This window comes from Chiroxiphia lanceolata, chromosome 10 (genome assembly GCF_009829145.1).
Source record: "Chiroxiphia lanceolata isolate bChiLan1 chromosome 10, bChiLan1.pri, whole genome shotgun sequence".
In the NCBI taxonomy this organism is placed as follows: domain Eukaryota; kingdom Metazoa; phylum Chordata; class Aves; order Passeriformes; family Pipridae; genus Chiroxiphia; species Chiroxiphia lanceolata.
In genome coordinates this window covers 17683269-17709648 of record NC_045646.1, presented here as the reverse complement: position 1 = coordinate 17709648, position 26380 = coordinate 17683269, and the positions used below count along the sequence as shown (strand labels likewise).

Below are 26380 nucleotides of genomic sequence, written 5' to 3'. Positions count from 1 at the left end.
CTTCACTGTCCACTTTTGGCCTGACCAGGGCAAAAAGAAAATACCCACAGTTACTCGTTGTTCAGTGCTCTAAAGCAATCATGTTATTTTGCAAATTATTTCAGGACTAAGAGAAGGGACCTACAGTTGTTTACACAGAAACTGTGCTAGGGCGAACTTGAAAGCTTATGTCACTGCATTTTTTCTTACCCAAACCTAATCCCAAGCCCACTTGCTGCCCAGATCACACACTGCTGCTGTGTGCAAGTCCTGTGGGAGTCCAGTTTGAGTGCCAACCCTGTAATATTTGAATTCTCACCACAAACATTAAATAGAAGCAACTGGAAAATTCTCATACTGCAATTTTATTTTGATACCAAAATAGCAGCTGTTACTCTGAAATACAATCCCACACTGCTCCACAGCCCAAAGATGATGCCTTGTACCCCAGTAGTCACTTCTCACACACATCATGGTTTCTCAAGCCTAGCTCAGGTGGTTCTGGCTATGTAGTTTCTGTGATGCAACATTTCTCTATTTTTGCAAGAGGAACCATACCCAAACTAGATTCAAGACAAACCAATGCAAGTGTCACTGTAATTGTACACAACCCAGTAACAATTCTGTTAGTACTTGTGCTCCTTACCTCCATGAGATGCAAGGAATTGAGGACAAGTCTGGCCAGGTTAGCCAGGAGAGCTCTCCTACTGAGCACCAGAGTCTTGAGTTACATTACTCACATACTTTTTTTTTTTGGTTGGTTGTTTGTTTGGTTTTTTTTTGGGGGGGGGAGGGGGGTGTCTTTTTTTTTTTTCCTTCCCCACCTGCATGGCTCACTTTCTCTTCAACAAGATAGGAAGATAACTAGGTCACACTAGTTCCTCCATGCACCTCAGTTGAGTACAGGAGACCCAGCCTCAGCCTGCAGCAGGAGCACTCCTTTCCCAGCTTAAGAGGATTTGGTGGTAGGCAGCTAATACAACCCATAAAAAAGACAGCTCAACAGATTTATTCATCTTGACAACTGCAGTGCTCAACTCAAGCAGGAAATGAGAGGCCAGCAGCTTGGCCCAATATCTGGCAGCATATTATGAGCTCTCCTCCCAGGTTTTGTACTGAGTTAGGACTGGCCATGCACAACACATTCAGGTATTTTCAGCTGGAAGCCTTTTCTCTTCATCTTGTATTCTTACCTGACAAAGAGGCTCAATGCTCATTCACCCTCCAGCTTATGGATACGTGCAGTCATCTACTTACACTAGGGCTGAGTGCAGGAATTTCTCCCCCAGACCAGCAGCAGCCAGGCTGCTCTCCCTGCTAGTGTGCCCTTAAGAGGAGCAGCTAACATCAAAGATTTACCTTACCCACCCAAATCCCTCAGTTGCCACAGGAGCAGTACAACATGCTTTCAAACAAAGAACAGCTGTTTCAAGCCAAAGGGATTTACTGCTCATCTTTTGAGGAGTTTTACACTCAGGAGAGTCCTGCAAGGGGCACGAGATGCCAATGTGCATGTAACCTACACCATAGGGAACAGAAGGAAAGGTCCCAGAGGTGCACTGAGATGCCCTCACAGGGTAGTTTTTAGCCATAACTTGGGCACAGCAAATTGAGTTTGGTCTTCAGATACCAAACTTATGGATAATTCATCCACAGCAGAATGACTTCAACAAAAAAATGTAATCAGCAGCATGGACTAAAAATAAACAAAAAACCAAAAAAACCCCAAACAATAACAAAAAAACCCCCACACACATACACAAAAAAACCCCAAACCACTCCCTCACACACACACCACAAAGGTCTCACAAAACCACTCTCCTTTCACCTTCCTTGGAAGTAAGTCTCAATCAAGTAGTTCACAGGGCTCTGGAGCCAAATATCCACCAGCACATCCACGATCCACAACACCGACTGTTCATAATGCACTTTTATTTTTTCCTTTGTACAAAAACAAATATAAAATTTAAATCCAATAGAAAGTGTATACTAGCAATGACAAGTTTACATTACAATAAGACAGGACAATGCGATGTGTACTGAACACCACACTAGTTTTAGAACTCTCAGTGATACATGCACTATATAAAAACTGCTAGAACTTTTATTCTATTTCTACCAAGAATATCCAGGTACCAAGAACCAAAAGTAGTCTTGATAGGTGGTATCTACAAAATTAGACCTTTTCCACACACAAGAAAAAACCAACATTAATAGAAACGTTTATCATTCTTTGTTAAAATCCTCTCACAAAAAGCCATACATAAAATTCTTAGTAGATACAGAAAAAGCTCAAAAGCTGTTAGCATAGGTAACCATTCAGTAGTTTAGGGAATCTTTTAGACATTTTGAAGAGATACTGTAGTTTTCAATCTGTATTTTCCCCCACAAAGCCAGAACTATGTCGACTCCTGTTTCAAAACCTAGCCAGTGGTTAAAACTAGCTCTTGAGTGAAGTCAAAGAGTAGTGTACAAAATATTTAACAGAACAGGGGTGTGCCTGTTTACTTCTTGAAGAAAGTCTTTTCCACATTCAAGGTTTGTTTATTTGTCCCATAAACAAGATTGTACCTGAGGGATGAAACAAAAACAAGGATTACCATAGTCTGTCAGTAGAGTTTTTTCCATAAAAGCATGAAGTCCACAGAGCACAGCCAAGCCACCTCGTCAGTCTTGTCTAGCCTCCCTCGAGTTTGTGAGCCCAGGGAAGCGTATGTTTGGATAGGTGGCCAGCTCATATTTCTGGAGACACAGTTCTGTTGATGCTCTGTGGAGCCTGGGGATGGGGACTGCTGCCAGGAGCCTGCTCTTCCCCCAGTGCTGGCAGCTGCATTTGTTCCCTGCTAACTAACATATCTATCATACATGTCACTGCAAGAAGCAGACAAGCTATTCAAACTAAATGGGGCAACCCTGCTCTAGGAGAATCAGCCCATAGTGCAGAGAAGCCACGACTGCTATATCTGAACACTGACTTCAGTTCAGAGCAGGCTGGAGCAACACCCTAGATCTCTGAAGCCCCTATCATGCCTCTGCCCTGAATAGCTGACTGTCCATCAGAAAGCTGGGTCCTATTCACCAATTCACTATCAGTAAGAGTTGTTTCCTCTGCCCTCAGAGGAACTCTGACTATTAAAGACTCTTTGTACCCATAAACCTGCCATGCTTATTTCTGTTAACTTGGCAGCCAGTATGTATTTTTCACCGTGTTCTGAGTTGTATTCCCAATAAAATAATCTAATATTAAAGGTATAAAAATATACTTGCAGGATTTTTTTTCAAAAATAGTTATTCAGTAGCTCCAGACTTCTTTTGTCACTATTACATAACTGACACTCAACTGCTAAGCCAAAAAGTACCTACAAATGCTGCTTACCTGTGGGATTGTGCCGGATGAAAAATACAAACGGTCTGTCTACTATGAACCATGGAGGAGATGACCTGGCTATTAAAATTGCAGCTTGCAGGAAAGATAAGACTCAGAGTGAGACAAATCAAGCATGACAACACATGATATACTCTATCAGTTTCGTAATGTGTGTGTGTATATATATATGTGTGTGTGTGTGTATACATATAGGCTTTCACTGGTGTAGACAAATGCCTAAGACCTACCACCTCAGACATTTAAAGCCACATAGGTCACATGATATTCTTACAGGATGCATATTAAAAAGACAATACAAGACCCAAAGAAAGTTGGAACTCTTGGGCTGTCACCCAAAGCCATGTAGTAGCTCAGTCCTCTTTGCCACCTGGATGGCCAGAACATTTTATGAGTGGTCAGAGCTATTAGAAGACACTTCTCTAGAAGTAAGCCTGTTAGCATTTCTTACAGTGATCAACATGGGAAAATTGGGATTTTCCTGAGATTTCATAAAACCCACCAATTGATCTAAGTCAGATTATTCCTGCAATGGTCTCTGAGTGGACTATCTTTGCTTAGTGCTATAGCTTATAATGGAGTTTTCCCAAGTCTGACAGTTATCAGTGCAGTTGCTTACTTGTTGCTGCAGAAGCTTTGGTTCCATCTTCACTAACTTCAATTTTTGTCTTTTGCATAACATTAGATACATGAAGACCTTCTGTTCCTGAAAAAGCCATGGAGAACAGCACTTGCAGTAAAACTACTTGAAAAAGTCCTGAAGTACCTTGTAGCTAACAGCTATGCCAGCATGGCTCAGAATAATAAAAGCTGCTGAAATCCTGAAGCTGCAGTGAAGAACACTACTGGTAACATCTTTGAATACAGTCACTGAGTAACTGGAAAACAGGGAATAACCTATTTTACTCCCATCCCTCCCCATTTAAATAGGTTTTCTGATTTGATGGTTTAAGAAGTGTTCACTTAAGTGTTCACTTCCATTTTTAGTTTTAATTAAAAAAAAAAAGAAAACAACTGAAAAAAATATGCTTCCTGAATTTAAGACACTTATCTCAATGTCAGGGAGGGGGAAAAAGCACTTAGCAACACACCTTGCTTTCAATCAAACACAAGAATTTGTTTTCAAATTAAGCCAGCACAAGGCAGGCTTTTTTGTTAGCTCATTATGGAGAAGTTTAATAAAAGCAGAGAAGAAAAATACAATGACATTTTACAGCCATGAGTTCAGAAGTGTCTATACTCCATTTTCAGATACTAATATTTACAGCTCTGGGTCGGTCCAGTCCCTTAAAGTGTGAATGTAATCCTTGAGCTTTCCTACAGAGCTGAAGAAAAAGTCATTAAACACATACTTCAGGGAAAGTTACATATTGTAGTTGCAGTATTTGCCACAGTCTAAGGTACAGTATTGTTATAAGTCTTGCCACAGATTTTAGACAATGCTTGAGACCCTTAGGCTTTATTATCAAATCTTAAACTGACCACCATGATTTACTGCTGTAATGCAAGACAAGGGGAAAAAAAGAGCTACTGCAACATTCAACAGAAGCAAACAGTCATGCCTGGCTGGCTACAATATAACACCCAGCTCCAGTGTCATAGTAACGCAGCCAAAATAAAGCAGACAAAACTGCACTGGTAAAGCAGCACTTTATTCAGTGCTAGGAGCTATGAAGGACCACCATGAATTAAAACAAACAAAAACCCCCCTTACTTGTTATTTTTGCAAAGTTTGCCTTCGACTGGTCAAACATATCTGTAATACCAAGTGCTTGCAAAGGGTCCTTTAGGTCTGTTTCTGCTTCTGCTGTAAATCTAGTAGGAACAAAGAAAGATAAAAATGAATGCATCAGGAAAGTCACCCTGTATCAGATGAGATATACATAAATAACCCCTGAAAACACTCTGAAGGAGAAATAGATTACATCAGTACTTACTTTGGTAAAATAACCTGCACTCTTTTTGCTACCATGGTTGTCATCCAGCTTCCTATTGTTTTTGTGCTGATGTGGGGAATGATAGCAGAGAGTGGCGTTGTGCTTTCAGTAGGCAATGCAATCAACATGCTTATCATTTCACCATGGTATGGCAGCTCAATGATGTTATACCACAGCTCATTTGGAGTACTTGTAGTACCTAAAAAAAAAAACCCAAAAAACCAAACCTAGTGAGCCATAACCTACAGCCTTAAGTGTCCATCTTACCTTTAGATACCTACAGCTGTAAGAGTTTGTTAGGGAAGTTTTGCCCACATCTTAAAACTGACTCTAGAGTCACAGGCTTCCTACTAGGCAACCCTTCAAAAGGCATGGGCTCTGGAGAGATGCTAGCTTTACATAAAGCACAGACAGGATGACACCAAGGACCAAAAACTCATTTAATATACATCCTGTGTCCCAGACAAACCTCATCAGCCCAGAGCAGCAAGCAAGCTACGTTAGAAGTGACAAAGTCTGCAAAGCAGCTGCATCTCTACTTCAGATCTCAATTGTACCAGAACCAACTGCACACTGAGAAACAAAAAGCAAGGAAAAGCATCTTTCCAGCTTGAAGAGATCTTGTAGATAAGCTTTTTCCTCCAAGAGTTATTGCAAGAGCTCCTAGCTCCTGTCTGAAGTAGTCTGTGGCATTTACTTAATCTTCTTGCTGAATAAGGATCTGATTAGGAAGCAGTCTTAAGCCTTTCAAGATAGTGGAAATCAGCCACTTAGAGGCAGTGCACGATGCCAATTAGATGAGAAGGAGTGAGATAGCAACACCTCCAAGTTACAGCAAGTGTCAGGAAGACTGTCTTTGAGCAACCCTCTCCTCTTCCAAGTTCCCTTTAGTTACTGTGGGATTTCTGGCATGTGGCTGGGAAGCAAACGCTTTTTATAGTTAGTTTCAAGTGAAAACTTGTCAGTTTAACTACAGACAGGATTTCGGGCAAAGTTTTTGGATAGCAGCAAGATCTTATTATCTTTCCCCTTTCTCCATCTAAACTTGCACTTATCAGCCCAAGCCGAAAAATCAACAGTTTCATTACTGATTAAATCTTATTGCCAGGGCCATGCAACATGCCTCGACTGAGTTCATATTGCTACAAAACCAGCAGTATCACACTTTTGCAGGAATAGTGTCAGGCTTGGCAGTTTCATTATTTCCTTTTATTATGGCAGTGGTTCTCCAACTAGAGCCTACAGACCAAAACACTGGCTGTGTAATTCAGCTACAGGACAGTAACACAAGGTGAACTGTCCCAACAGGTAAGCACTGCTTTCCTGATCTGCTACACACTGCTATCATTACTGAGGCATCCCCAAAGGAGGGGAAGCTCAGCTTCAGTCAGCTCATGGGATTGAAGATGCTTAATAAATTTAAACTTTTAAAGATCCCTTTGCAAGCATAGATAAAACAGAAGCCCTGTGTGAGGAAATCCAGAGATTCACAAACTAAAGTGAGTCCTAACTCAGCAGTATTTCTTTTGTTCCTTTCTAGCCTTAATAGCTTTTCTAGCTTAGACGTAATGGAGACTTTAACCAGCATCAGAAGTCAAAAGCCTTCAAAATAATAGTCTTGCTAAACCCCATCTTAAGTCATGAATTTCTTTGAAACTCCGCAGATTAGTACATACTGCAGGAGGCTTCCCCACCTTCTACAACTCACACTTTCAGCAGTCACTTAAAGTACTACATTACATTTGCTCTAACATATATGTTTGGGACAGAAAGTCACAGCTGTTTACTTTAACATAAATTACTAATATTAGGTGAGCACTACTGACAGTAAAACTAGGCATTTAAAAGCACAGTGGGTCTTGCTTTCTGGATTTATAGCAAGAAAGTTGTACTCTCAGACTTATTCCTCAGATTGTATTTAGCACACAAGGAAGCAAGTTCCAAGCAGCACTTCTTGGAAGGATGCAACAGAAGTTTTTAATCAGAGTATCAATCTTACTTTGACCACTAAAATCCCCACAGGGCTGCAACACTGCAGCTCTGAAGTTCATTGTCAGTCACATCAAGCTGCTTATGTCAGCTCTGAGAATCTCTGAAGGAAGTCTGGCTGAACCTGCTGAACTTCTTTTCACTTGTGACTCAATCTGAAGAGCTGTTTCACACCTTGAGAGATACAGCCAACATACTAACCCCGTGCTCTTTTGGCTCTCACAGGACTGGGGACTGTGCAAGTTCCATTTCTCTATATGCGGTAAAATATAGATTTATTGTACTCCGTCTTTCATACACAGCCCATCACCAGGTAAACCTCTACATTCTGTCTCTGTTGCAGCTTTTCCTTATTCTCACTCCTTAGGAACCTGTACCTTTTTTCTTTTCCTTACAGCAAAGCTTAAGTAACATGCAAATTTCTCAATTTGGGTACTTCAGATTTTCCATTTGGAAGGCAAGAGGATTTGACAGAATATTCAACCTTAAGCAACTGCTAAGTACCTTGCAGGGCAAGCTTACCCATACCCCAGCAGCACAGACACTTCTTCTAACACAAGGTGCCTGCATCAGCTGCAACAAGCAGCACCATTTAAACACCACACGTACAGCAAATTCTTGTTTCAGTTTGAAAGAGCTGAGTTTACAACCATTGTCCTTGGTAGTGGGAGTCACTGAGCTTACCACAGCGGAAGATAGACAACTGGGACAGCATAGGAACTTGGTAGGTCTTCCCATCAGCTCCATAAAATGGACGTTTCTTTGTATTTTCAGGTCGGAATCGCGATTTCCATAAGCCCTTGAAATACACAGCATTTACTAGAACCAGTCTGGTCAAACTGCCTTCAATATCATCTGGAGCTACAACCTGATCGATCATTCCTAGAAGAAATAAAGGAAGTCTTAAGTACTTGTTGTCATAACACTGCCAACTGTTCATGAGGAACGTGAAGCACACATTAGTTTAGACCTCTTGATCTGTGAGAGTACCAGCTCTTCACAGGGCAATGCATTCACGATTCATAAAGCCAATGGTATTCTTTGTCAAAAAGTAAGCCTTTGGGATAACTAGAATTCAAACACATCTTACTAATTGATAGTCTGATGTTATAACAACTAACAAGGCCTTACCCTTTCCAGCATGTGAACAGATCTAAGACTGTTACAGTGGTAATAGTTTCAGCTGAAACACCTCCCCATTCACACGCTGCTTGCAACATTGCTATGCAAAACTGGTGATGTGGTTGAGAAAGAATTTGACAGCCTCGTTTCACACATACCACATCCAACATCATCAACACACTCCTCACATCCAGGAGGCACTGGTTTTAACTCCAAGAGGTACCAAACTAGGTAGTTCACCTAGATTGGGAAATGTTGCAAAACGTGATCTTTGGCTTTAGCACATGTAATCTTGACAACTAGATGCCAAGAGGCTTGAATCATGAGGAGTTCTGTCAAGGCAGGGTTAATTAGGAATCCTCCACTAAATCTGAGTCATAAGAACAGGGTCATATCTTACAAGAGTTTAGGGCAGTCACAGCAAAAGCTGAACTGCCCTATATCTTTCTGTAAATCTGATTTACTGAGTAAAACATCTGAGTTGCCTGAAAGTATCTTTTATGTTTGAGAAAGCACAGCTGCAAGAGGAAGCATGCTCCAAACTCTGCTTGGATTTCTCATTAGTTGTATGAATGTAAAGAACAGTAGAAGCTCCCCTGATCCCATGGGCAGGCAGATGGACACAGGCACACACACTGCACACATCCCTTCCAGGCCATCAGATAGGCTCATCTGCTGGGGCAGTGAGGCTGCTGATTCCTGGCCCATCAGCTCTAGAATACCACAGTAATGCCAGCTAAAAGACAGTTTTAGCTGCAGGGCAGAGCCTTCTCCACCTCCCCATCTTTCCCCAGTATTTCCATTTGAATCTGAGGTCTCAGACACCACCCTGCAACACACAGAGGCACTCACCAATACTCACCCCTTGTTTCATTTTTCACCCACTGGTTGATGGAATCACATGCTGCATTTGGGTCCTCAAAGTCCACACTCTTGACACTGCACTGAAACACCTCTTTGTTCCTTGTAACAAAAGGCACTTCCATTTTAAAGCCACTCTTTGCAAACACTGCATTAGCAATTGTTACAATGTCTTTATTCTTTTTTGAGACTATGAGCCTGTTTATCTTCTTTAAGGCTTTACCAACTCCTAGTTGGAAAGAACAGCAAGTTTAATTTAGAATAAGATTGATGAACAGTTACTTTATATGCAAACTATTAATGACATGAAAGGTAAGACATTAAGTGCTGGACTAGAAAAGGAGATCAAAGCAGGCATTCTCAGAGGACTTCCAAAACAACCATTTCTGATCTCTCATCTGAAGATTGATACGGTTTCCCAGCAAAAACATGATCTCTGCTGTGATTCCTGCTGCCCCTCTAGGTATCTGCTCAGAATGCAACAGACAGTGCTAGGGATAACACTGAGGTTCAAGTCTTACTGTGGAGCTACTAACCATGCTCTTCCACAGAACAGATTGTTCCAAAACACATTTCATATCATATAAGCCCAGAAAACTTGTCAGTTCTGCGACAATGACAAAAAAAAGTTGAGGGGTCAGGCTGCTCAGTCAGAGCTCTGCAGGATTTGCACAACAAGTGGTTTTGAACTGCAGAGTGTAAAGCAAAAATTGTTCTTGACATACTTCCTTTCCATTTATTGTAGAATAAAGTAAACTGTCAAGATTTCTTTAATAAACTGCAAGTCAAGTCTTGGTTTCCCTCAAGACTAGGTCCCAGCCTAAATCAGCTACAAGCAGGAATCAATCCCTTAACACATGAGCTTGTCTCTAAAAAAAAAAAAGGAAAAAGGAAAGTAGCAGGTTCTGGTGTTACAGTCAAGATCCCTAGGATCTGAAAGCAGATTGTATCAAGGGCTTGCTAGCTCCTTCACTGTGTATGAGAGAAGGCATATGGCACCACAGAAGAACTGCTATGTTCACCATACTCAGTTCTCCCCAGTGTTATGGCTTATGAAGGAGTGCTTGTCTACACAGGGAAGCCCTTGCCAGGCAAGCAACTTCATGTTCAACCATTATATTGAACAGAATCCTTGGGTGGCTGTTTTTCAGAGTTACTAATGAGTTCCCTCTGTTTCCCAATACAATTTAGGCAGAAACATTTCCAGACTACTTCCTGATGTAGACAAACTTAAGAGATGTGAAGTGAATAAATTAGTTCAGAGTTATTCTCTTAGTTGCATACAAGAAAAAAGCCTCAGATGGCTTTGCTGTTTCATGTATCATGAATGCTTTAACAGTACAGTTGTATGAATTTATAAATGTTCACTCTCCAACACTAGGGGCAAATTCTTTTGGAGAACATACCATAACAGAGGTTCTCAAACTGTATTCTGTGGACCACTGGTGGTCCACGGATCACTTGCTGGTGGTCCGGGGAGAGCTGTCTGGTCTCATGATGCTGGCTCTCCTCTTTGCTTCCTGCTGCTAAATTGCATTAAAAGACAGCTAAAGACAAATTAAATACTTTTCAACTATTACCTTTCCAAAGAAGCAGTTGCTGCAGTTGCCAAGGAACTGCAAGGCAATCATGAACAAGAGCAGAGGAAATCTGTGCAATGAGATAGGTATCTCCCCATCCCATAACAAGTCTCTAACAAGGTACTGGCTACCTGCTAAGGTGTTTGAGAACCTCTGTGTCTCACAGCATTAGGACTGTGGGCCAAATAAAACAAGTTGATATAATGCTTGAAAATTTTTCAAAGTACTTATATTTTGAGCATTCAAATGTTCCTAAAGTTGATCATCCAATGAAGATATTTCCATCTACATCATTTCGATCTTAAACTATCAAATAATTTTGCTGTACTTTAAACCCAGGACCAAAACAGCAAAGCAAATGAAGACAGAACAGCATGTCATATGACAATACTGCTCAAGATTTAAATGTGCACTTACCTCTTAGAGGGTTTCCTATTCTTGGTAGTAAGGGAGAATGCTGGCACTAAGACGTTAAGTCTTGCTGGCAAACACTCACAAAAATAGCGTGCAAATTAAAGCAGTAAGAACCTTCAGGCTACACACTCTCAAGGGGCAGACAGTGGCAGAGGAACACAAACACAAATGCATGCAATGTCAGGCACAGAGGCAAGCAGAAATGGCTGAAGAGGGCACTACAAGATACAGGGATCCCGACAGCAGAAACACATGAAAAAAGCTGAAGAGCAAAGTGAAAGTATCAATAGTATGGTTAGTTTGCATTGCTTTCAGTATGGTGTCAATAAATATTCTCTTGCCCTCTTATCTAAGGAGTGGCACATTAAAGGCTGTTCAGGACAGCCTGAAATGGGGTACTGCAGCCTTCCTGCACGGTGCTGGCACTGGACCACCTCCCACATTGCTCTGAAAAACCAATTTTACAAGGACAAAGGCAGTTCTAGCTGGGGCCCTGAAGTCATTAACCAAGCTGCTTATAAGCCAATTGGAGTATATGTATATGTCCACACTCAAATTGCCAATTAGCTTCCAGTCTGTCCATTTTGTGCTTTGGTAAACACAGTTAATTGGTGCATGATGCAATCTACCACACTTGGAAAGCCATCTCATACAGCATGAAGAGTCTGACATAACACACCCAGAACCACCTTAGGAACCACTGACCATTTACACTGTATCTCATCATAGTTGTCAGCTGCTTCTTGGTCTTGCCATCAGCTCCCAGTTGCAACACCCCCAGGACTGATGCAATCCCATGAGGAGAAACAACAACATTGTCCTGAGGCTTCGCTTTCACTATTTGATTGAAGACCTGGATTCCAACATCAGAGCTAAGCTCCTCCAGAGGATAAAAACTGAACTGGGAACATACAGACATTAAAGTCCCAAGAACAAAGAGGAGGGAGAAGTGCCAGTTCATGATTCCTGGTTGGAGATACCTGTAAGAAAACAAGGGGAAAGTTAAGTCAGTTTTCACAAGTACAGCGTTTTTATTTTTAACATAAATTCTTATTTACCTAAAGAGCAGGCAAGTCTTGCACATGTGCCACACACCATTCACAGAGCTCTGGCAGTGAGGCTCACACTTGCATTTTACTTACCACTACCAGTATTTTAGGCCTAGGGGTTTCCAGATGCAGAGATAATCATGAAGTGGTTAAATATCACTGCCTATGTAACAGGGCAAAAGCCACCAAACTGGGAAATTACCTCCCACCACACAGAAGTTGTTAGTTTTGTGTTTCAATTAAATGAGCCTTGGCATTCTATTTAGACTGCCCTTTAGGGTAAGTTAGTGCCAAGAAGTGATGTGGTACAGTCCTCGCCCACTAAGATGTGATGCACAGTACACTTTACAGATCATTTTCCACAGTGAACAGAAGAAGCATGTGTACATATGCAAACAGACCTTCTGTCCTAGGAATTTACACCTGCCTAGAACAATAAGAGTTAGCTGCATAATTGGCATTCTCCATAATGGGAATGTAGAGGAAAACTTTTAGATTTTAAAATGCAAAGTTTTGTTTTCAACTTGCACTTTTCCATTTAACAAAATACAGGAGCTAATGAGTACAGAGTGAAGTTAACATTCAAAACAGGCCTATCTGCAGGTCTAACACCTGACAGAATTCAGTATCAGGACATCCATGATCTAGGAAATGAAGCACAAGCAGCAGTAACAGTTTGTTCAAGACCTCTCAGCAACTGATTATAGAGAACCAAGCCCAAATCTTAAACATTGTACTGTAACTACTACACTGTATTTCCTACTCATGAAACTGCAGTCAACCTCTTTTTTTTTAGGGCAAACAAGTACTTAGAGAAACAGTCATGCAATAATGTTCAGTTTCATTAAATTATGTTCCCTGCTCACCACACTTTTAAGACATTTCAGTTGCACAGTTAACAGCCCTGACTTCTATTTTCAGACCAGTAGTGTGCCTGTTGCCTCACTAAGCTGACTTTGGCACTCCAAGAACGTGCTGAGCTGTCCGTCTTCCAACAAGGTGAGGAGGAATCAGCTGGTTCTCTAGTTCACCAAAGGCTCATCAGGCCGCAGAAGGCACACAACTGAATAAAGTGTCATTTGCACAACACATGCAAACCCCTAACACGGGTCTCTGCCCCCCCTGAGCCTTTGCAGGGCATGGCACACTGGCTCTCCTGGCTGCAGCATCCCCAGTGCCGGGCCCGGCAGAGCCGCAGAGCTTCGGGATGAGGCGTCACTCGCAGCCTCCTCCCACACACTCCAAGGGCGTGAGGCTCCCAGGAGCTCTGCCATCGCCAGCCTACCTAAACCACGCTGGAGCATTTGATTACCATCAAACCAGCTGGTGTTTGCACGGATTTGTTTAATCGTCTTTTAATAGCATGTACTTTAGCTGTGCTAAAACACTTGAAAGTAGCAAAATACAGCATCTCCACTTTCTTATACACTGTCTCAGGGGACAGAACTGGCTTTGTTAAAGTTTGCCACTGCAGCACAGAATAAACCAAATGAAATAATGAAGGAGTTGAGACATCTTTCTCCCCTCAGTCCAACTGTCAATATTACCAGAGCAGCTTGTTGGACTGATTTAAGTTATGCAAGTAAAAGTAAAAACACTATCCTACAAAGCAGGCTAACAGCCCACTCAATAATTAAGTCTTTCCCATCAACCTAATAATCCCTCAAGCAGTTCTGAAGTCACTGAATACAATTCCTTCCAAAGGAACTCCACATCAGCCATCAACAGGAACTATTCATGCTTAATCCAAAACTTAGACAGGATTTGGCTATCTGCAGCAGAGACCTGCAGGAAGAAAACCCAAATGCCACCCAAGCCCCTCAAAGAGGCTACACGAGTCACCCACCCCCAGGTTCACCTTGCACCTCTTACCACCAGCTACAGCACAAAGCTGTCATGGGGAGAGCCAGGAGCCTGACAGGGAAAGTGAACTTGTACTGTTAAATAAAAAAATGTTCAGGAATATTCTTGAGTGTTCCTTGATGCTGGCACAAACCATCTGAACCTCTAGTTTTGTTCTTAGGCACAAGGCTTCCCCCTCTCCCAGGCAGCAGCTCTACGCTGATGGCAATGCTGCCTTGCAGGAGGCAAGTATGGCTTGACACTCCAAGAGAAGTTAAGGGTTTAAGGTTTCTTTGGTGGTTTGGTGGCCACCTCTTCACCCTATTTGGAAACCCAATGGGCAGTTTAAACAAATTCTTAATCCTGATACTAAGCAGACTTTTACCTTTACCAAATACCTTGGCAAAACAAAGCCTCAAACCCCCAAAACTATTAGAGATTCTTACCAGATGCACTTAAAAGCAAGCAAAAGTTAATGTTGGTGCAATACAGCCTGTCCCATGTAGTGATGGACAGGGACAGTGCCAGATGACCACAAAGCAGAGTTTGAGCTGCAATTTGAAAACCCTGCTTTTGACTGAGGCAGCTCCACCTGGCCCAAACCAAAGGAGACTGGGCTATTTTGAGCACATCTACCATTGACACATTACACCTCAAGAAGTATACTATGAGGGCACAGACAGGAGTGACACTTCTTTGAAGTCAAGTAAAACAATGTTTCATTGTCATTTACGCAGTGCATCTGCACAAACCTAGCTGAAGTCAGACATTTCTCTTTTTGCCTATACCGCAATATAGCACAAGTCCCTAAATTTTCTACTCCACTGGTGACAGCCCCTGCAGACTCAGGATGACAGCCTTTCATTTTCCCCATGACACATGTGAAGCCTTGTCAAAACAATCCAACTCTGCCCCCAAGGCCACTGCTCCAGGATTTTTTTTGTTTGGGTTTTTTTGTGTTTGTTGTTTTGTTTCAAATTATAACATGGAGACCTCTTGGGAAACCAGGTACAGGATGTTTGCCTCACCTCTACCCCCAACACGCTACTAAGGCAGGTTGGTCTCTGTTTTGGAGCACAATCTCTAGCAGATACTAAATAAGTGAAATAAAGTCATGCAATGCTCTGAGCATGGGAAAAGCATAAAAACACTTTTCAGCAACAGTTATAGAGCAGCCCCTTCTTGGCCTGGTCCTGTTATGGCCACTGCGCAGCTTAACCAGGCAACAGTTGTTAAATAAAAAGGGAGATAATTTCATCTGAGGATATAAATTCATCTTTGAGCCAAAGTGGCATCCCTGTTATTAATGTTTCCGTCATGGATTTCAGTATATTCAACTTCTGTGCAGTGCAGTAACAACAAGTGCATTTGCATATCCTGAAAGAAACAGCTTAAGTACATTGCAGGGAAAAGAAATCCAAAAGGATGTACAATGTGTAGGATGGAAAACAGCTGACCTGCTATACAGAATACCAACAAGCTTTCATAACACTGAAGCTGAAAACTTAGTGATAGTTAAATCTGAATCTAATGCTTCAGAAAGCCAAACAAAAATACAAGCTAGGCATTTCTTTGCCTATGACCTTTAAAATTTTTTACAAAGTTAACTGAGAAGGAGGAAGGTGTATAGGCGAATTTCATTTACATAAATGTGGGCTTTTGAAAGATGTTGGACCAAAAAAAACTGTCCCTCTTCAGGGTAGGCTGCCCACTTCTTAAATTGAGAACTTACAGGAAGGACATCCCACAACTTAGACTTCTTAATAGGCAATGTAAATACTGTCACTAACCCAAAGAAATATATCTAAAGAATAAATAAATAAAAACCCAAAACAGGTCCCCCTGCAATTTGTTATGCAAATCCAGTTCTTAACCCTAATGCTAAATTTTCTGAACAAAACAGATGACAGTGTCACACATTCAGCTGTATGGGGGATGCCATGTCCATGGCAAGCACACCAAGGACTCCTTAACTCCCCCTGCCTCACTCAACAGCACCACGCCAAGTCCTGTACACCACACTGAAGTACTAGTTATACCTGTATCTAACTGCAGAGCCTAGTTTAAGCTGCTATATAATTTTCAGATAACTACTCCAGTCAGGCACAGAGCTCTGGGAAAGGCAGGAGAAGACGACTGTTCCACGTCCTATCTACACTGATAATTCTGCATTGTTTCATGACAGATGATGAAAAGTCTTCAGGATATCCATCTCTAGATGACCTCAGCCTCAAGCTGGTGTTCAAAACACTAACCCTCTGACACACTAGGCAGCATACTCAGCTCTCACTAGGCTCAGCTCTTCAGATCACCCCCATAATGCACAGTTTTAAGTTTTTGGCTGAAATTTATTATGGAAATAGTTATGTCAACAAAGAGGACACAATGCCTCCAGCCTGCATTTACAGAATGCCTGGTACAAAAGTGAAGTTATATTAATATGGAGTGTTTAATCTGGGTCTAGAAAAGCTTTTGGTAGAGCAGGGAGAAGTTACACCTCAGCCCCAAGCACAAAAAACTGCTAAGAATGGAGATCCCCCTACAGGAAAGAACTATCTAGGAAGGACTTACGTTTTCAGAGAGCCAAACCAAGCTGCTGTCCTCTTCCCAAGAGGAAGAAGAGAAATTAGTTTGGTTCAAGATCAGAGGCAAAATATAAGCTGAAAAAATACTCATATTTAAAATCTAAGTTGGAGAAAAGACCTATCCCAGAGAGCCTGAAGAACACTTTGAAGCAAATTGAGGAAGAAATAATGAACTGCACATAGGTTTTTAGATCTGTACTGGCTGCACTTCCTAGGAGACACCTCCAAGAGTTTATTTTGAAGCCTGACTTCAACAGCAATAACGTATAACCCAAAAAAAACCCCTCCTTCTTGCAGCTGCAAGATTGATTCTGCAGTTTCTTTAAAGACATATCACGCCATCAGGAAGTTTGCACACCAGACTGCACTTCTGTGAATAGCTCTAACCAAAACAGCAGCAAGCACAGCTAAACAGACTAAAAGTAAACAGCAGAGTCCCACAGCATTGCTGGTCTCATGCATTTAGCTCAAAAAGCTCAGATCCCCTGAGCCCACGTGGCAGACACTGGGCAGCCTGTGTACCCAGGGAAACTCGGCCCGGAACAAACAGTCAGGGACCTCTCCAAGTCCGAGATGTTGATGTTTCCATGTCAGAGCCATCTGGGCTACTAATTTAAAAGTCTTATTTCAGCTGACATGTGAGCTCAAAAAAAGCAGCTTCACTTCAGGCATTTAACCAAGTCTCTCCAGCAGGACTGAATAAATACTCAACCAAACCTGTTAACAGTCATTCAAGAAGCTGGCTGGGCACACAGCAATTGTTTCTTCCAAGCAGTGAGACCACTCTGGCTGCAATGGGAAGGTCAGATGCTGGGTCTTGTTTTTCAGATGACACCCACTTGGCAGCATAATTAAATATATATTAAACATAATTAAAACACTCAAACCTGTCAGTAGGCTTCTCTCCCCCTCACAGGTGTTCATAACTCCCCACCTAAGCTTCGTACATCCCAAAGCCTTCAGCTTCAGTATCTTCTCCTATCATGGTCTGAATGCAGGTGAGTTCAGGAGTGGCTTCTTCCACGCAACAGATCTGGGAAACATTTCATCTTCCTCCAGGTTTTCTAGTATGTCCTGAATGTTGGCTCTCCCTTTTTATCTAACAACTCTTTCCACTATTACCCAATAGTTGGAAAGTTTAGTATATGCACAGTGTTACCAAGAAAGGATGATTGCTAGCTTTTAAACAGCTCAGTACTTACACTGCTTTGAAGAGGAGTGAGTTACTGTCAACAAGATATAAACAACTTGTCCACAGAGATAAACCGGAAGCGACTTTTTTTTTTTAAAAAACCTAATTTTGTATGTTAAGATATTGGTCTGATTTCAGGCACTACAGCCACCATTGCACACAACTGCAGAAAGCATGGTAATGGCTCAGTCCTTCAACCTTAAACCTTTCTCTGTTATTCCTATTCCTCCCAGTTTTTTAGTGCATTTGTGCTTGTTTCAAGATGGGCCGCTTCAGTCTGGAATGCCTGTTCCGCCGTGTCCAACCAGCCTCCCCCGCCAAGCAGGAATCTCCCAGCAGAGCCCTGGCTTGTTAAACCGGGCTGGTCCCAGACAGGAACTGTCTCCTTGTCCAAGCACAGCTCCCACATGAGGGGACAGTTACAAGTTCAGTGCTTCTTTATGAAGAGTCCTGACCACCACCACTTCTTGCAAATTTGTTAAGCATCAAGTGCAGAGGGACAAGCTCCATCGAAAACTTTCTTTTCATGAACAGGGTCTCCAGTTCCTAAGCCACCCTGATTTTTGCACCAGTATCTGTCTTCAATAGCATTTGGTCGTGGTTCATGGTAGTTCATTACAAAGACCAATTTCACATCATGCAAAGCTGACCAGAGTGTTTTTTACTTCACCACTCCACTACACAGGCACTATTCAGAGTTTCAAGAACATAGACAGGCATTTATGTATCATTTGCTTTTCCTTCCATCTCTCATTTTTACATAATTAAAAAAGCCAACTTAAGCTCTGCTTCATGGAGCAAATATAGTTTGCTGATATGACAGGGCACACTTCTACCACAATTTTCAAATTTTATCTGCATTCTCTCACTGCTATAAGTTCAACAGCTGTTGTTAAAAGTTTCTATGTATTACTTACTACTGTAAATATTATATACTCCTGTATTTAAAGCAGCGTTGCCACAGAATTTTCCAAGATCTATTATCAAGTTTTACAGCATCGGGAAGGTTAAAGAGAATTATGTTTTAAATTTACTGGTGTCCCTTTATTAAAGAAGTGGTTTTGTTGCTCTTAAGTTCTTTATACAATGTGGTTATCTTAATGTAATGAAGAAACAAGCTTGGGACAGTCAGCTCATCATGACTAATGCTGCAGAACCAGTTTCCCAAAAAGAGGCAGCCAGCAGTGTTTCACAACATGCTGGTGAGGCTATACCTTCTTGCTCTGGATTCACCCCAGTAGAGGGAACAGTGGTTCAACAATCACAGCAATTGCCTAAACTCAAGTTCACATTTTAAGTTTTTTTTGTAGGAGGAACACTCATGGAACCACAGTTCCCACATTTACTGTACATTAACAATGCTTATTATGCAAGCAGGGGCTCATGAGGAGCTAAGGGCAAGCCTACAGCATTGTGAGCTCCCATTAATAAAGGTACAAGGTATTAACTCTTTGATAATGGGCTATATAAGTACACATTTATGAAGTAAATAGTTCACAAGGTGTTGGACTAACAATGGCTGTTATCTTATCAGGTACCTCATCACCACCTTTACCCTAAGTCCCACCTCTGCCATAGGATTTGACCTTTCTTTCTTCCTTAAAAAAATATTAAAGGGAAACCCAGTAACCTTACTCATTTTCACTTTTTGCAGGTATCTTGGTATCATCTGATACCATGGCTCTGGCACTTCTACACCCCTGCAGGGGAAACAAATTTGGTTCTCCTCTCCCCAAGTAAATTTTAATCTGCTGGCCAGTGACTCATGCCTTGTGTCTTGCACCTACCAGGCTGAGAGGAGAAAGAGCCTTGTGGAGATGGCTCCATGGCCACTTAAAAACTGTGGAAAGCTGTGCTTGGAGCAGATTGAATGCCAAGAGCTTTCCAGTATACATCCTTCTTCAGAAGGGTTAAGATACTACTATCTGTAACACTGGGACTTGGAGAACTGTCAAGCAAAGAAAAAAATCTGTATAAGAAACAAAGAAAGCTAAAGGTATAGAATTGAATCCTCAAGCCAATAGTGAAAATTTCAGTAGAGCTTTGAAAAGGCATGTGAGTTGCTGCAGAGCAGGAGACAGATGACAGTTTGCCTTCAGATTCTACACCTTTTAGGTTACTCTACAGAAGAGGTACTTGTATTTCCTACTAAACAACATCCTACAAAGCCCAGTTCCCATCATTCCACACCCTATGGTTCAGTCTAGGTTTACAGCACAACTGAAAATTAGGTTTTCTACATAGCTAAGAAGCTATGTAGCTTCTTCTGGGAAGTTAAGAGAGGTAGGAGGACATATCAGCCACATGACATCTAACCAAAGCCTATTCATGCTTGGGTTAGAGATGCCCAGCTGGTAACAGGAGACAGGCTCCCAGTCTTCCAAGTGGCCTTTAAGAAACCTCGCTTAAAATAATGCAAGTAATTCAATATTACTAATTTTTTACTTATCCTTCCTCCTACAAGAGGAAAGGCTCTGGCAATAACAGTGTTGGCAGTTCTCTAAATTTACACAGTTGCAATCAGTACACTCTTTTCACCATAAAAATAAATTGGACCTCCAGTATTCTCTGTTCATAACAAGAACTTCTGTAAAAACTTTTACTTACACAAACTCATTGAAAGCCAAGACCTGATACTTTAAGCATTTGTATCTCGAGAATGCTACCAACTGACAAAACTACCTGGAACAGCATTCTAACCATTTACTGTACTTGTGGTTGGAGATCTGCAGAGTAAGAGGTGACTAGCCTTTTATTTATTTATTAATCATACTGTACAACATTAGCAATCAACCACTTCCTATTTGCAAGCTAATTTAGAAACCACCTTCTCATCTGAAAGACTAGATAACAAATGTAAAGTGTAATGTAGCCAAATTATTAGTACTTAAGATGAAAAAAAGCATACTGAGTTTCTGTATCCAGGATAGCATCGCTGAAACAGACTTAAGCTCACGGGAACATGAGATATTAGTTTTTAGTGGCCTTTTCTCAGCTGTTTCAGAACTGGGTTGAAGGCTACCCAAAAAGGATAAGGGTATTCACATTTCTCTTTACGGGATATAGACATTTACATATATTTATCTTTTCCCCCTCCCAGTTTCAGAAGCAGAACCAGCCAACCACAAATGCAACCAGCAGTCACAGATGCTGTAAGGATGTAGGAATGGAGCACTGTGCTGGGAACTCTCCATATGCTCAGATAGACACCTCCTCAGTCATCTGCAAGAGGACTTACAGTCTTTAAACAGCTGGTAATTCTCTTATTAACTGGTTAATATATTTAAGAGAACACACTCTTTTCCTTAATCTCACCTCACTTCCGACTGATCCCACTGGCTTTACTACAGGTTTTTGGAAAGGCAAGACTTAAATTTCCACAGGAAAAAAGGGACAACTGAGAACGAACTACGCACATGAATTCTGCAAGAGCAGGTCATGACCTGGTATATTAAACCATCTGATTCAGTTCAGCCTGAAAGTTTGCAGGCTGAGCTGGGAGCTGTGTTGGCTGAGAAGCCTCCGCAGAGTCCATCACTATTTCTGTAACGCAGATGACGAACCTCTGCAGAGGAAGTAGGCAATTAGCTGGGAAAGCAGCCTCTTAAGCTGAGCTGCCAGAGCAGCTGGAGGCTTGTTTCAGTGCTGAGAAATCAACATGAACTACTCCTGGAAGAGGGAAGGTATATAGCAAAATGGAAATGTATAGCTAACAGATAATCCACCAACTTCTACATATATTTCTTAGATTACTTGGAGATGTAAAGTAAGAAGATAACAGAATGGAAAAGTTAGTTATGTTCAGTTCTCCTCTTTGTTTTGTACCTGTAACCTGTCAGAGACAATGACAAACTGCCCCTCTGCCACGAAAACATGAAACCTCAAAACCCACTCAACCTTTGGCCAGAAGCAGCTTGCACTTCAGACCAGGTGACAGCACCTCACAGAAGCAGTGAGAAACATCACTAAATACCACAAAATGCCCTTCTGCAGCAATAGAAGTTTAAAGTGCAAGCTGTTAAATAACATAAAAAGCATTTAAGTAAGAAACGAGTCTTGGTCAAAGCCACGTAACTGATTAACATAAATTCACATCATCTGTACATCAGCCAAACTAAGAGAGCTAAGATGTACCAGCATTTCTTAACTGTGCTTCTGGGGACCCCAGTGGGATTTACAACTGTAGCTTACAGTCTCCTGACAACTAATAATTCTCACAAACAAACCTGCCTGCATGCTGAGGCCACTACCTATACACAGCCTTGAGCAGGCATCTGAACTTCAGAACTCACTGGCAATCAGCTTTGATGCCTTCCACAATTGCTTTCATGGTTCCATGATAATAAAAAGAAGTTCAGGCCACAGTTTCCAAAGCCCAAGGAGACAACAGGAGACTGCCTGAAGCCCACACTTTACACCACATTGATGAGTATAGACAGCAAGACTGCAATTTCCACCATGGGGAGATAATTCCACAAGATGAATATGCTTTCGTACTTAATTATGCCACAAAGCAGTTTATTTGACCCCAGCATAAGGTACCTTCTGATTTCAGCCTGAAAATATAAGAAAAAAAATCTTTCTGGCTATTAAAGGTGAACACCAGATCACAGACAAGATGTAGCAGCTGCCAAAATGCACGTTTCCACAGACACCACTCAGGAGGAGGTGCTAAAGGATAAATACAGCATTTCAGGTAGCACTTAAGTATATTTCGAGGCCATGACAAACAGCTCAAGAACCTATGGCTAATAGAAGCATTGCCACTAAAATTGCCCCATCCTCTCCCTGTCCAGGATCACTGACTCTCACTTCAGCAGAGACCTCACCTCTGCTTGCAGAAGTACTCAATGTAAGTCAAGTAGTGAATTAGAGCCTATCACTAGAGACATGAAAAAAGAACACAGGACAGCTTTTTTCCCATAGCATGCCAGCCCAAACATTTGTATAGTTACAACTGTAGAATGCTACCACCTTTATTTTCATCTCTTTTTGCTCTCCTCCCACCCCACCACTTTAACCATCTTAGAGGAGACACATCTGAACGTGCACATGGTCGCTCATATTCAGCTTTCTCATATTTTTACACAGGGAAGCTATCTACTTTAATAATAATAAAAAACCTTCTTATATTTTCATAACATTTACATTGTTAACCTTTAAATTTGTATGTAGGTGATTGACTACTGCATGCTACTGCTACCTGTTATTCAAAGCTGAAAAGAGATAATTCTATATATCACTCTGCTTATTGAGAAGCTGTTTATGGCTGGTATACGTGCACTGAATTACATGGTACTTACAAACCAGTACTTTGGTGTAAAACATGATTTTTAAGTTATGTCACAGGTGATTGGCAAGATGCCCAGAGGCACACAAAGAAAACTGACTGGATCTATCAACACTTTACAGATTAGTGATGATTAATCCATCTTTCCCGTCTTCCCACATATAAAACCTTTGACCCTAGAGAGTAGTAGAATCCAGTTAACAGACCAAGTAACTGGAAATGTTTTGATGATTAGGCTGAATTTCCCCCTAATTAGTATTACAAAAGCATGCTCTCTCATGCATGCTTGTGATGAAGCAATTCAAGCAGTCCAGACAACCCTAACTCCAGCTTCCAAGAAAAACCTTCCACTGAGCCTCACGTTTTTCAGGCATGGGTTCACTAGTTGCCTAGCAAGAATCAAAAGCCACAACCAGCTGCATAAGCCAGGTAGCTACTGAGCCCACCATCACACCAGCAACACAAATCTCCAGCCAGAGTTCCCTCTGATCCCCCATTTCCACTGTAATTCCTAGCAATAAGGTGAGGTGGCTATTTCTTTGTATTTATACACACACACACTTCAATTTAGTCTAAAAATGCCTAGTTCAACTTACTGGGTTCCCTGCTTGACATTTTTCTGCTTAACAATATTCTGTTAAGAAGCTCTAGGACTGGCACACGCTTCTGGCTGTGCAATTTAGAGACCCACACAAAGTCTCCACATGCCACTAAGCCATGCTATTCTCCTGGTTGTCAATGACAACACCAAACAGAAGCTTCAACACTTCTGTATACACCTTGAGACAAAATCCACTGCAGGCTTCTGTTGTTTTCTTTTTTGTACTGACATGAGTTTCTATTGCCTCCCACACGAGATACATGGAGCTATATATAGATATGTATATGTGACTATAGTGATGACCATTCAAAGCAAAGAGGAGTTCTTCTATCACCCTGATACCTGGGGAGCAGAAAAAAGAATAATGCCCAGATAAGCAGTTTTTCAGCACCTTAGGAGCACTGATGAAATTTGCTTACAGCTTGTCTGACATAGAATTTGTCTATCATTGTAAAAAGCTGCAAACTAGCACTCATTACTCAAAAGTTTATTCCTGTGCCAAAGAGCTGCTATGCTCACAGGTTTAATCACCCCCCATAAAATTTTAAAATTCCAAGCTAGTACATTTTATATGTAGTTGAATTAAGCTACTTAATCATTCAGGTTTTTTACTTGTGCTGGTCTTCACCTCACACACTTTAAAGACTCATCCGATCACTCAGCAATCATTGTAGCTGCTTTTCTCATGGATGTCTGCAGCTTCTCCCGTTTTTTCCAGGCTACACGGCAGCACAGCTGCTTACACCTACGTACATTTTGTGAATGCTCCCTAAGAAACCAGGTTTCTAATGAATTCCTGTGGCAAGCTGGGGGCAAGACATTACTAAATACTCACACAAGAGAAAGTGAAAGAAAAAGAGGTCATTTTTCAGTGCAGTGAAAAAAAAAAATCAGTCTACCAGGTTTCTCTTTCAGGAAGTTGCCCAAGAATGCAATTAAAACCACAAAACACAAATCATGTTTTAGAATCATATGAGGGCATAAGAAAGGGGGAGAGAAATAAATCACACTGAGGCCTCTAATCCATAAAGAGATATTATTCCCCAGTTTTAAGGGACACCTGACATTTTAACACCTATTCATTAGCACAATAGTATCTCCAAAGGTTTAATTTCTCTGTGAAGATCCTCCTACACCGCACAGTATTGAGCCAAGATATCGAACACCGTTTTAACCAAGAGACAAACTGCTCTCTCCTGAGGTGTACTCTGCATTTCCAAATCTTCCCAGAACTCAGTACACTAAGGATGCTCCTATATTAGTCTAAAGGGAGTCAAGGTCAGAGTTTTAGCCAACCTGCTTCGGCACATAATGCGATGCCACCAGATCTATCCAAATCCCGTTTCACTATCAGGATGTCACCCCCTCCTTCCCAAACGGCTAAAACCGCTGCCCCCCTGTTACTCTATCACTCGACATGCAAAGAAAATTTCATTACTAACTGAATTTTGATTTTTATTACTTCCATTTAGTAGGAGAACAGCAAGCTCCCTCTCACAGCAGACAGAAGACACGAACGAAGCGAGCAACTCGCAGTTTCCAAGCTCTCCCAGCGCAGCCGGGGCTCGGGCAGTGCCGCCTCTCCCGCACCGCCCGGGACGCGGCGGCGATGCTGCGATCCTGCCCTGCCGGGGCACGGGGGCTACCAGCCTCGAAACCCGCTTCTTACGGGAAGAAAACCCTCCAGGGGAAAAACCCTTCCAAAAAACGAAGAGGCAGGAGGAGAAACTCACCGCTCCAGCAGCCCCGCTCCCGCCACAGCGCCCACGCTCCGGGCACTGGGAAACTTGCGGGAGCCAGGTAACAGCGCACCCGAGGAGCCGCCTGAGCGACCACCGCGGACCCGGGGTGCCAGCAGCGAAACTTTGGGTGCCCCAGTCCCCTCCCGCCCGCGTCCTCCCGCTCCGCGCCCGGCACGGCGACCCCGCCGGCCCCGCTCACCTCTCCCGCCGCTCCGCGCCCGCCCCGCCGCTGCCCCTCCGCCCGCACGGCTCGGCCGGACCGCGCTGCCGCCGCCCGCCCTTTATGGGGCCCGCGGCCGCCCCGCCCCGCGCCGCGGGCCCGCCCCGGGCACGGGATGCACGGCCCGAGCCCGCCCCGCGCTCCCTGTGCCGGGCCGGGGAGCCCCGGGTACCCCCGCGGAATCCCTTCGCCCAGGCTTCTGCCCCTGCCCCGGGGACCCTGCCCAGCCCCACCGGCTCGGCCGGAGACGCGCCAGCCGCGGCGGGGAGAAGGGGGAGCCGAGGCAGCAGTGCCGGTGCCCAGCCCGGTCTGGCAGGCGAGCCAGGGGATGGCGAGGGGACAGAGACCACCGAGGCCAAATGCAGCAGCGTCCCCCAGCACCATGAGGCCCCTTCCTGGTCAGTGGCGTGGTGGGAGATTGGAGGATTTCGGCCAAAGGGACACCTCCTCTCATCACCCACCACTGCACCCACGTCCTCCAGCAGCGAGGACGAGGAAATGCCTCAGCCAAGGACCTCGGTCCCTCGTATGGCAGTGGGGTTTTAATCTTCACAAACAGAGTAAGGGATCTGAGACAAGCTGCTGCTCCAGC

The 26380-nt window shown here is 42.7% G+C and overlaps 1 protein-coding gene across 3 annotated transcripts; it reads right to left on the bottom strand.

Moving 5' to 3' along the window:
* Nucleotides 1-1891: 1891 nt before the first annotated feature.
* SERPINE2 (serpin family E member 2) lies at nucleotides 1892-25820 on the bottom strand. 3 transcript variants are annotated; one of them, XM_032698252.1, is made up of 10 exons: nucleotides 25768-25810; nucleotides 11973-12247; nucleotides 10680-10799; nucleotides 9275-9502; nucleotides 7975-8172; nucleotides 5302-5500; nucleotides 5079-5179; nucleotides 3984-4070; nucleotides 3356-3439; nucleotides 1892-2550 (listed from the first exon to the last, which is right to left on the bottom strand). In XM_032698252.1, the coding sequence occupies exons 2-10, from the start codon at nucleotides 12226-12228 to the stop codon at nucleotides 2513-2515; spliced, it is 1311 nt and encodes a 436-aa protein (XP_032554143.1). In that variant the 5' UTR covers nucleotides 12229-12247; nucleotides 25768-25810; the 3' UTR covers nucleotides 1892-2512. The 3 variants fall into 3 exon arrangements, with proteins under 3 accessions (XP_032554143.1, XP_032554144.1, XP_032554145.1); XM_032698253.1 differs by having other exon boundaries at nucleotides 25759-25778; XM_032698254.1 differs by lacking the exon at nucleotides 10680-10799 and having other exon boundaries at nucleotides 25768-25820.
* Between the last annotated feature and the right edge of the window lie 560 nt (nucleotides 25821-26380).

Excerpts from the sequence above, each read along its gene's own strand:
- SERPINE2 (XM_032698252.1), bottom strand. The coding sequence starts at position 12,228 with ATGAACTGGCACTTCTCCCTCCTCTTTGTTCTTGGGACTTTAATGTCT. Across the intron at positions 9,503-10,679 it reads GTTTGAGAACCTCTGTTATG|GAGTTGGTAAAGCCTTAAAG; the intron begins GTATGTTCTCCA and ends CTTTCCAACTAG. Across the intron at positions 3,440-3,983 it reads CAAAGCTTCTGCAGCAACAA|CTGCAATTTTAATAGCCAGG; the intron begins GTAAGCAACTGC and ends CTTTCCTGCAAG.